The sequence below is a fragment of the Sphaeramia orbicularis genome, chromosome 18 (genome assembly GCF_902148855.1).
Source record: "Sphaeramia orbicularis chromosome 18, fSphaOr1.1, whole genome shotgun sequence".
Classification (NCBI taxonomy): domain Eukaryota; kingdom Metazoa; phylum Chordata; class Actinopteri; order Kurtiformes; family Apogonidae; genus Sphaeramia; species Sphaeramia orbicularis.
The window spans coordinates 33466757-33478949 of record NC_043974.1 but is presented as its reverse complement, the minus strand read 5'-3'; the positions used below and the strand labels follow the sequence as shown (position 1 = coordinate 33478949).

Here is a 12193-nt window from a genome sequence, read left to right as displayed (position 1 = left end):
TTTTGTACTTTTGTTATTGTGATTATTGAGTTCTTTCAAAATAACATGATAAAAAATTAAAATTACAATTAAAAAGCTCTTAACCCTAATCCCTAACCCTACATGCGTTTCTACAAATAGGACAGATGATATTTTGTGTCTTTATTCAGACAGACCACACACACGCGGAGGTCCACGGACACGCGCTGAGCTCACGCGCAGAAGCGGCAGCTACGTCACGCGTAGGGAATGCGGTGCGGAGCTGCTGAAGGCCTTGCTACAAAGTGAGTAAACGACGCTAAGCTAAAGGAAAGTGGTCCCGGGTTAACTTTCACTGACCTCCGGTTCGTCCGCTGGAGGCCGAGGGTCCAGACCGAGCGGCGGCTTCGGGCGGTAGGTGTCTGTCGGTCCGTGGTGTCGGTTGTTGGTCCGTGTGCGGTGGTTTTGTGTGTATGTGTTTGTGTTGAAGTTAGCCCACAGGCAAAACACGAGCTTTACTCGAGTTCACAGCAGCCCAACAAACAAGTAAACAAGGCGATCATTAAAGTTAATCACAGAGATTCAACCGTCATCATAGGATATTATAGCACGGAACGGAACGGTTTTACACACAGAGGGCACATTTGGACAACGAGAGGATAGTTTCAGCCTTTATTCATCCGTACGAGACGTGAATGTGGCCGAAAGAGAGACAACCACAGTTATAAATACTAAAAAATGTCGCTAAAGTCGTGATAACTCAGAATATGTCCGTGTAACCAGTTTTACGTTGTTCTTTATTTGCAGATGAAACCCAAAGGAAGAACAGAGTCACTGTAAATCTACTGCAAAAGGTAGGAAATACCAACATGTTATCAGTATTCATCAGCGATACTATTCATGGATGTTTTATACCTTGTATTCACTCAAATAACTCATATTTTTCATTTTGTAATTAGTAATTTAACAGTATATCGCCCAGTTTTGCTAATGTGTCAAACACGTTTTTGGATAGCCGAACTGTTACCTTCAAAATAAAAGCCTCGCCTTTCAAAAGTCTCACACATGATCCGAAAATATTGACGAAGTTCGCATTTATGTAATTTAAAACGTAAAGTTTTCTATATACTACTTGGTAGAGCGTTTTTCTATCGTAACTTTTTTTAATTTTGAGAAATAAATTATATTGTGAGCTCTTATTTTGAATGTCATCCGACCGGATATTCACTCTAGGTAAAACCCGTTGTTTTGACACATGTCACTGTCAGCACTTCGGACAGAAGAAATTATGATAATATTGTTAATTTTAATAATGCAGCACCTTAGCTTTACTAAGTGCTTTGCTGAGAAGTATAAAAAAGTAAGAAAAATGTTCCTTATAATATGAAGAACACTAATATTACTAATAAAGCAAGAAACATAACACCAAAAGCACAAAATACCACAGCATAAGGCATAAACATAAGATGTAATAGTTAAAAATCTTAAGATGAAAGTCACAAAAAAGCAAATAATCATGTGCTTTTCTTACAACTCGACAATTGGCTTAAAAAAGAGTGATAACAGCATTTAGATTAATTTCCTGGTCTATCATCCTCGGATTTGAGTCTTTATTCATCCGGAATCAGACAGGGGGATTAAAACAGGTCACACTAATGATGGTGGTCTTTCAGTATGATGTCCCAGAGGTATATACAGATACTACATACTAGTGCATACTAGAATGATACCTAAAAAACCACATTAACAAAAATGATAAAAGAGTATTGGATGATAAAATACTTATATTCATCTCTGTTTACATCATGGTTATAATCCTCTTACAACAGGGATTTGTGACTGACACGCCGGCCCACATACAATCAGTCTGAGTGGTCTGTTAATTTTTCTATTCTGATGATTTGTACGCAATCTGTCTGGTCCAAGGTTACAGCAGCACAAAGTCATGTTCACATTTTGAGCACAGTAGGTCAGAAAACAAACACTAAATGATAGGTATAGTGGTCATAGCCATTTTTCTTTCAGCCTGAGTTTTCATGTGTGTTTTGTTGTATTCTTAAGGAAATAATCACTAGAATTTGATAATGTACTCCTTATTTGTGCAGCTTTCTCTTCTAGGTCCAAGATTTTGAGCTGTAAATGGAATCATGAGGCTTAATTGTGATGAAACATCAAAACTGGTGATAATAAACATAAAAAATTACAAAATATTTAAAAATCTGCAATTTTATAGGTGGAAATGGCTCAACTCAGCACTTCATTTTTGGAAGTTATGATATTGAGTACAAGCGTTGGTCATGACATTTTTATTTATTAAAAAAAAAAAAAGGAATGTTATAGCTTCCAATCAGAGGTGTTCAATCAGTCTAACACACCTTGCTCATTGTCCAACAAGTGCTATATTCTGAACCCCCAGAGTCACAAAAAAGCAGTGATTTTCACCTCATGGAGCTAGTATGAATTATTTTTTTAAGTTTAAGTCCAAAATAACATTCAAATGCCACAGTAACTCTACAACACATGCTGTAGAATCTAAAAGCTGCAGAGTTGGTCTTTTTGTCAGTGAGTCTGGTACATTCAGAGGCTTTAGGGCATCAGACTGTATTCAAATCAATTCAGTTTTATTTATCCCATGGGGCCAATATATTATAAAGACCCAGTCAGCACCTCATTGGACACAGGCAAGACACATTCTGAATACAGTGCACACTTTTTCTGTGGGCCTCTCTTATGGCCTCTTACAGTTCAATGTGTTTTGTGATTCTCTGCTGCCATGTTGTACTTGAACTACTCCTGTCTCACATCCACCTGGGCATTCAGGCTCTGATCACCTCCATCTGAGCCTCTTTGCCACTTTTTAACCATTTTTAGAATCATTCAGTGGGTGGAGTTAGATCAGTGGAATAAAGTTAAAGTATAAGAAATGTTAAAGGTTGGTGCCCCAAATTTTACTGAGTGTGTTCCAGGCATCAAAATCTATAAGTTGTTTACATTTACAACCTTTGATCAAGATGGTCAGAGAAAATATTGTCTCATAATAGTTTTGTTAGAATAAACGAATAAGCCAATCAATTTTAGTTTTTATGTCATTTTTGAAAATTTCTCAACTCTTCTCAAATTAGGGTTTGTATAACGCCCTTAAAGAGGGCCAGTATTGTAGCCTGATAAAACCCTTCAAATGCAAGTCAGCAGTTTGTCAGCTCAGCTGTGTGTTCTAGTGTTGGTATATATCCCACAGAGAATAGATAATATATTGTTATGACCCAGGTGTTCACGTGTACAGACACATATCATTACATAACATTTCCTGCCTTGTTTTGTCTCTACATCATTAGTGCTCCTAACATGTAAACACCCAAAGACAATGACTATTGTGGCATAGCATCGCATTTGCACCTGTTTGTGTATCTGTGTGATGCATGTGTGCTTGGACTGTTTGTGTCTCGAACTCACTGACTTCAGGACGCTGCGTGACCCTGCTGGAAATCCCCGAGTCAGAATGGCGGTTTTCTTCCTGCTCCACAACTAGAGGCCTATTGTTCCATCTGTGTGTCCCCCGTTGCCATAGAAAACAAAGTCTGAAGCATCCCTTAGTTTCCAATGGTTACCTGGGACATAAATACACAAAACATTTACAGTTCTGGTCAATACAATCCAAATTAAAAGCTGAAAACATAATCCTGCACAATCAATGAACTGTTTCAGAGTTAATACTACCTGACTTTTACTGAGGATGTCATCATACTTGTGCTGTAGTGCATTTGTAGTTCAGTATTATCTTTTTGTTACTGCAAGTAAAGACCCTTTTTGTGACTCACCTTGTGTGGTTTTAGATTCGGAGGCCTGCTATGTCCGGTCCCACTTGGCTTCCACCAAGGACTCTGGACAGTCCAGAGCGAGCCATCCCCCAGATGTCCCACTCTGCAGCATCAGCAATTTACCGGGCCCCCAACAAGAAGGGCACTTCTGATTTCCGGCCAAAGTATGTCGGTCCATATGACCAGAACGGTGGAGGAGGAGGAGCAGGGGGGATGGCCAACCGGTACTTGGCTACTGGACCTACAGGTAAGACAATCACATAGTCATTTCATGGAGTCACTTGCATTTTGCACAATAGAAGATTCACATGTGCTTTTGTAGTTTTGTTAAAGGTGTGTTGGAGTCTGTTTTGTCCATGTATTGACAGTAAATAACTCAGTTTCTAAGCTAGCGACTGTTTTAGTTACAGTGATTTCTGTGTAGAGCTTTCAGGTCAGAAAATTTCCTGGTATAAAAGTTCCTGGGAATGTTGGTGGAAAAGGGACTACAGACTTCAACACAAACTTCTGTCAGCACACATATATCTAACACGACTTTGATTAACTTTGTGTAACTGGCCTTTGACAAATGCTTCTAATGCAGGTGGTCCCATTCACCATTCGTCTAGCGATCATTATTACACCCCTCCCCATGGTCCCAAAGAAGACCGCAACTGGAGCCCCCACATGGACAGTTATGAGCTGATGGTGGGTCAATAATTTGTTGATAATTGAAAAGATTCACTTCCCGTTGTTTGGACTGGACAAGAGGCAGCGTACGAATTAATTGTGTTGTGTTTTCAGCACCGTGGTCCTGAAAAATCAACAAGCCATCACTCCAAAATCGACGCTGAAATTGACTCCCTCACCAGTATGTTAGCTGATCTTGACAGCCATCATGACTCCAGCTCACAAGTATGACTGTTAATATTCTGCATTTCTACAGACTTTGACTATTTTTTTCATGTGTAACTTTGTCTTCTCTGGCTCTTCACAGCTATACGACAATGTGCCTTACAACAAGTACCTCTCAGGGGATCACTATAAGCCTGCACACCACAGCGGAGCCCCTCCTCAGGGTCGGACATCCATGGGCTACCCCCCCCATCCACAGAGCCAATACCACCCAGCGCCCCCCTACCCCAGCGAGCACCAGACACCTCAGTACCCCACCTCGCACCAGCAGGACTACTACTCCCCATCGTCCTCCTCCACCCCTAAACCGTACCCTCAGCCGGTCCCTGCATCCTACACCACCGCCTCCACCCCCACCGGGCCCCGCTTCAGTGTCCAGGTCAAGACAGCCCAGCCCGTCACCTACTCTCAGACGGGGAGGCAGGCTGAGCAGGCCTACACCCCGCCCCCTCCACGCCAGCATGTGTCCCGCCCCCCAGCCCAGACTCAGGCGGGTCCACAGGGCTGGTACTCCTCTCATCCCAGCTCGCAAGCTCAGGAGGTCCACATTGAGACAGGATACGGCTCAGGGTCTGCAGGCAGAGTAAACCAGGTCCCTATGTCAAAGAGGGGGCTGGACAGCAATGCATCAGGGTCTACACAGAGTCCGGCTTATCAGACCAGCAAGGTAACAGCCCAAACCTACATCTGTTGAGTCAATCTTCGTAGACCACTTCCACCAACATACCCAGGAATTTTTATCACCAGGAACTTATTTACCTGGGTTAAAGAATTCCTGGTAATATGCATGCATTGTGTTTCCACTTCAAAGTTCCTGGCAACTTATTCAAATTAGACTTGGTCGTTGCCAGTCATTTCTTTAGAGCATTTTTGGCAAATGTGTTCAATGTGGTCCAGGCTCTTTTAAGCAAATTTACTGAATATAAACATACTGTGCCACATATTACAGCAGATTTGTCTTGCTTGTTCAATTGCGTTGCGGTCATCTGTCACTCAAAACAGTATATTTGGTTAGAGGAGATTGTTGTTATCCATTTCTCATAGCTTCTCTTCTTTTGCTCCATTTTCGAAATGATCAAAACACAAATGAAGTGAATCTTGTAGAAAAGGACACACACAGCCCCACCCCTCAAGAATTCCAGGGAATCTGAAAAGTCCCACCCTCCGTACTTCAAACTTTTTTCAGAGAAAGTTTGGGGTCATGGGAACGTTTTTTTTTTTTTACCCCAGCAATTTTGGTGGAAAAACACAGGTTTTTCAAAGTTCCTGGTAAAGCTCTTATGGTGGAAAAGGGGCTTGTGTGTTTCATGAATTCTTTCCTCCACTAGGGGGCAGTAACAACCAGACCTGAGGAGGAGTTGGATCGCCTCACCAAGAAGCTGGTCTACGACATGAACCACCCACCTGCCGAGGACTACTTCGGTACAGACGCCACCCTGAATTCTGACTGTTCTAGTGTTTGCGAATGTAAATAATGTACCTGAATGCTTTCTCTATGCTGACTTTTTAGGACGCTGTGCTCGTTGCGGTGACAATGTGGTTGGTGACGGCAGCGGGTGCATTGCGATGGAGCAGGTTTTCCATGTGGAGTGTTTCACATGCATCACCTGTCACGCCCGTCTCCGAGGGCAACCGTTCTACGCCCTGGACAAGAAGAGTTACTGTGAGAGCTGTTACATTGTAAGTGTTTCCATTGAGAAAGAATCAATTAGTTTATTGTCATTGATTGATCATTTAGTTGAATTCAGATCAGTCTAAGAATCAATTAGTTTATTGTCATTGATTGATCATTTAGTTGAATTCAGATCAGTCTTATTGACATAGCTTCAATTCAGAGTTATGTGAAGGCATTTTACAAAAGGCGGTCAAGACTTAACAATATTATACAAAGGAAAAAAAACAACAAATCCCCAAAACAAAGATTCTGACAATAGAGGGAAGGAATAATCCCTTAAAACTTCTAGCAGTGGACAGTCTTCTACATTGACTGGTTGCGATGACAGGAAAAAAAGAAAAGAAAAGAAAAAAAGCCAGATTAGACACATACATAACAAACCAACACTTTTACACACTTAAAGAAGCCAAGTAGCAATCACAAACACAAGGATTAACACTCGAAGAAGACTGAATATCTTACAGCTTTACTGACTACAGTGCCTTAAATTGTCTTCAGTGGTGTTTGACAGGTCTCGAAAAATGCTTGGTTGAAGCCTGTTGAAAATGACGAAGTTGAAGCCGGACGCAGCTTGTGCAATTTAGAATCCTAGGAATTAAGACATTAGAAATACAGCTGTAAAAGCCTCCAGTAAACAGCGCCATTATGTAATATAATGTATTCATATCAAGAGCCTCAACAGAGTCCAGCTCCAGAACAACAGAACACAAGTTACACTGATATTAGTTAGAAAGCCTTGAATTTAACTTTTTCAAATTAGCAGAATCTCTTTTCTTAGCAAGCCCTGTCACATAAAGGTAGTTTGTGTGTTGTGTGCTTGTAAAGTAGGTGATTTGGGAGATGATTGTGTCTTGAGGATATCGGATGATTTGATATAATTGCATATGATGAGTTGATTTTGCTGCTTGTTGCAGATTGAGTTATCCTCAGGCGTTTATTCTTGATGTTTGCATGTAGAGGAAGATATGGTTGGACCTACAACTGTCTGAAGTTGATTGTTTTCTGAGGTTGTGGTCCAGTGTGAAGCCCATGTTTCTGCAAATCTACCACCCCTACTTTCTTTTCTTTGGTGACGGATACTATTTATGACAGCTGAAGTCATGTTGTCCTCTTGTGCTGCTCACATATCCTTTTCAGAGTACACTAGAGCGTTGTTCAAAATGTTCCAAGCCAATCCTGGACCGAATCCTACGTGCCATGGGGAAGGCCTACCATCCACGCTGCTTCACATGTGTGGTGTGTAACTGTTGCTTGGACGGTGTGCCCTTCACCGTGGATGCCACCTCTCAGATACACTGCATAGAGGACTTCCACAGGTACGACTCATATCCTGAAAGGAACGATAGGAACGAGCCTTACCAAGTCATATCCACTAACTGGTCAGTCCCGTTGTTTGTTGTCCCTGACAGGAAGTACGCGCCTCGCTGCTCAGTGTGCGGCGAACCCATCATGCCTGAACTGGGACAAGAGGAAACAGTAAGAATAGTTGCTCTGGATCGCAGCTTCCATGTCAACTGTTACGTCTGTGAGGTGAGTCAACAGCTTCATGGTAACAGAAGCTCATTGTTTGTGGATGTAAACCTATTCATTGTCTACGTAGCTCCAGTGTTGCATTTATCTGACTGGACTGTGTTTGTGGCCCAGGAATGTGGTCTCCTGCTGTCGTCCGAGGGTGAGGGGCGGGGCTGTTACCCGCTGGACGGCCACATCTTGTGCAAGAGCTGCAGCGCCCGTCGAATCCAGGATCTTTCAGCCAAAATCTCCACCGATTGCTAACAAAGCTCTGAATCTAAAGCTTCCCCTTCCCATCGTCCTCACTTTACCAGCACAGGGTTCAGTGATGAAAACATCTGACTCATAATGTAACGGTGAACACCTTCCATATCTTTCAGCTCCTAAGAAACAATGCTTTATTCTGTTGTGAGCTACAATCTATGGTAACCATCGCTGTAGCTCCCTCTGTTGGTTTGCAACAGTAACTTCATCTGTAGAGGAGATATTTTCTTTGATACTGGTTCAACTAAAAGCAAGAAGAGAGGTAATTCATTCTGTCTGCTTTCAGTCAGATTTTCTACTGTATCTGTCCTTTTTTGGTATTCAGCTTCACCGTTTGTCATTTTCACTTCAGTATTAGTATGACAGTAGGGTGATCTGTAGGCAGCTCAGGGTCCATTCACCAACATCGGTACTGGTGAAACCACCAGCGAAAACAGTTAGTAATGGACTGCATGGTACCAAGACCACTCCACCCAACCTTATTTGGTTTTCCAATCAGGCAAGAGTTGTACTTAGAATACCTGATATGTAGATTTTTTTTTAATTTTTTTTTTGTATCCGCTCAGTCAAGGCTCCAAATGAGTTTAGACGATACCAAAACATGATTACTGCCAGGTCATACAAAATCACACTTACGGTGTTGTCATTGTATGAAACGAAATTGAACCAACCAAGACTACACAAAAAAGTTACAATAAAAATACTTATTTTAGAATAGCAATAATTACTACAATAAATGTCAAATCATTATTATAATCATGCATATTACACATTATCAACATAGCATTTTGAAATAGCTAAATTCTTTATATTTGATAAAAACTCAGACTCAAATATGCAAAGTCAATGCTGCAATATTCAACATGAAAATAACAGTGCAGTTCAAATGCAGCAGAATTGTATGCAATGAGTCAGTGTGGAAGCAATGACAAAATGTGTTTTAACACAAGTTAATGGAGAGAGTAATCATGATACTGTAAAATAATCACCTTGTTCAGATGATTGTGATATCATTTACGTAACAGGTCTTGTCAAAAGGCTTGTTTTTGGTCCTTAGTAAAAGTTGAAGATGGTTATTTGTGGTTATTTATGATCAGAACATGATAAACACTCGCCAAATACTATAACTATACAGAAATGTACTGGAAGTAACAACAAAAACATGCTAAACACAACCTTGCACCTAGGCATAAGCATAGGTTGGTTTCCAGTCACTCCCAAAACTACCTTACCTACATTATATTTCTGTTACATTCATTTATTGAACTATATTGCATATTATATGACCTGCAAAATGAGGAGGTGTAGATGTTACATACATTTACGTTGTGTTGAAAAATTTTGTTTGTTGTCTTATCTATACTGGGAAGTACGATATCTAATAATATAAAATTAAAAGGAGTTAGGTCGAGTTGGTACCATGCCGTAGTAAAGCACTATGAGGTGTGATAATAATGAACAAAGGTTGAGGATATCTGATGGTAATACAACAGGAGCTATAGGTTTATAAAACACCAACATCCAAGTGTTGAACTGCCTCAAAATGCGAACTTTTAAAGCACATAATGCAACTGTTAGTGTACATAATGGGCAGGTTTAGTTCGACTGATGAAACTATGTGAGGCACATGTACCCTTTAGTGCAGTTTTTCTGTTTTGCAGTGAAATAGCATCATAGAACCAGAAATGTAGACAGACCGAATGTGTAGTGACTTAATCCAAACAACTTTTTTTTTTTTTCCTTTAGCTTTTCTTTAATATTAGAACAAATCTCTCAACTCCATCTCAATATCACGTTATGCTTTTTCACGTCTGTAGCACAATTCTCAACAGTTCTTCTCTCTTTAGTCGTCCAAAATAACATGTTTGAATGTCTGAAAAACAATCTGCTGTTTGACTTTTCTTGTTTTTGTTTTAATGATTGTCGTTGGTCAATACTTGACTGTTACGTCGAAGAAGGTGCAATGAAGTCAAATGCTTTTCTTTCTTTCTGTCTAAAGGAAAACAGGGTGTTGGGCCACTTCCAAAGCTTGAAACCATCCTTATGTGTAAAGCTTGAGCCTCGCCTCATATGAAGACTTTGTACGATTTATGTGCCATTTTTAAAGGGGAAAAGTGACACCTGCACATGCAAAATGATGATATAATGTGAAATTTAATTATAACACCATACTGGGTACTGATTTTACTTGATTGAAATGATTTATTAGAGGTAAAACATGTTAAGTTTGCAAATTTTGGGCAAAAGAAGCTCATCTCTGCAGAGTTTATCTTTATCGATTCTTGCACTCGACTCCAGTATTTGTTTTGAGTTTAACCTCCGTCTTTTTCCGTCCTGATTCCTGTATATGTGTAACTTCTCAAGGGCTAGAAATGTTAAAGCCTTACCTCAAAGATGTCAAATTGTGAACCTTACCACGATCTACTCCATTTGTTAATTTATCTCATGGTGTAAATACTGTGATAGCTGCTTTTCATCGACTCAATCATTTAATTCACGCTCAGATGTCTTTTTTTTTTTTTTACTCCTGACCCCACGCTGTGTCATATCAGTTTTCAGTTACTCATTGTTAAATATATGTTACATTGAAATTGCTGTGAATCGAAGAATGTGGTTCTGCAGCGCATGAAGAAGGAAAGACAACACTGTTTTGTACCGAACAAACAGGTTTTTAACGAGACTGTGCACATAAGGGTGTATTTTCTCTAAATACAGGTTGTAGTGATATAATTATTAAAATGTCCATATGTCCATTGGTGTGTTTGTCACTTTGTTCTCGTACATGAGTATTCCGAGTATTCCATCCCCTATAAATTTTTTTTTTAACTTTCACTACACTACATTTCAACAGCAAATGTTGGACTTTTGACATCAATACATATATTAAAAGTCGCTTTAATTACCTGCAGCAGAACAAATACGTCCCTACTGCTTTCACGCCAATATGGCAGAGGTGAAGCTCAGCTGACGTCGAGGAAACGAACCATTGGATTTGGGTCTAGATCTGCAGCTCCCAAACATTGGACGTCTATTTAAATGTAAAAGATAAGACTTATTAGTATGACGACTGAACTTCAGTTAGACAACAATAAACATAAGAATCAAGAAAATAAAGTGAATAAAAAAATTTACAAAATAATGAAGAAAATTAACAAAAACTTGAGAAAATACACAGAAAAATGAACAAAATTTTCTCAATGACAAAAAAAAAAAGAAAATACTCATGACATTAACAACTAAAGGGATTAATATGAGTGAAAAGTAGCAAATTAGCCATTGAGAATATAAAAATGGGCAAAGTAATTATGAAAAGAAACAAAAATTATAATCAAGACAATTTAAAAAAAAAATGAAGTCATTGATAATATGAACAAAATAATCAAGATGAACCCAAAATAAAGAAAAAATAAATAAATAACATGAAACTAACAAAATACAGATGAAAATGAATTTTAAAAAAATGAAGAAATTAATAAAATGATCAAGAAATTAAAAAAAAAAAGACAAAAAAGGTAATATTGGCAAATAAAAAAGACAAATAGGAACAAAATAACAAACTGAGTGACCCAATAAAAAACATTGAGTTCTGAAGTTTGGAAACACAATTAAGATCAGATACAAAACCAGGTCTGTGTCAGAATAAAGAATGTAGAGAAATATTTAAATAATAAAGATGAAGAAGACTACGAAGAAAATAAAATACAATAAAATAAACAAAATAAAAATTTGTTTGATGAATGTGACTTGTGACATAATTTCTTACATTTCTGTTTATGCCATTCAGTGATTATTCAGGTCCTTGTTTAGTTTTCGAGAACAGATGGTATTTTTGTGGGCATGAATAAAGAATACACATTTAAAGATTTCAGACATTTTTGTCATTTTTTTCCTTACATTTAACAGTATTTAACATATTAGCTGAGATAAAATGGAATGAAGTTCTCTAAAAGACACCAGGATGACGTCAAAATTACACGAACAGAGGGTAAAAAAGATGCTAGCACAAAAAAAAAGAAAAGATGCTAGCTCATTCTTTGCTTTTACCGTGGGTGTGGAGCCCCGTGTCCCGCAG

At 39.1% G+C, this 12193-nt stretch overlaps 1 protein-coding gene across 1 annotated transcript; it reads left to right on the top strand.

Moving 5' to 3' along the window:
* Positions 1-200: 200 nt before the first annotated feature.
* On the top strand, positions 201-10872 carry trip6 (thyroid hormone receptor interactor 6). Its single transcript, XM_030162003.1, has 11 exons — positions 201-372; positions 766-812; positions 3792-4023; positions 4360-4463; positions 4560-4670; positions 4753-5337; positions 5999-6092; positions 6181-6350; positions 7483-7661; positions 7755-7875; positions 7990-10872. Exons 3-11 carry the CDS (start codon positions 3807-3809, stop codon positions 8119-8121), a joined length of 1713 nt encoding a protein of 570 aa, XP_030017863.1. The 5' UTR covers positions 201-372; positions 766-812; positions 3792-3806; the 3' UTR covers positions 8122-10872.
* The last annotated feature ends 1321 nt before the right edge of the window (positions 10873-12193 follow it).

Excerpts from the sequence above, each read along its gene's own strand:
- trip6 (XM_030162003.1), top strand. The coding sequence starts at position 3,807 with ATGTCCGGTCCCACTTGGCTTCCACCAAGGACTCTGGACAGTCCAGAG. Across the intron at positions 5,338-5,998 it reads CGGCTTATCAGACCAGCAAG|GGGGCAGTAACAACCAGACC; the intron begins GTAACAGCCCAA and ends TTCCTCCACTAG. Across the intron at positions 7,662-7,754 it reads TGCATAGAGGACTTCCACAG|GAAGTACGCGCCTCGCTGCT; the intron begins GTACGACTCATA and ends TGTCCCTGACAG.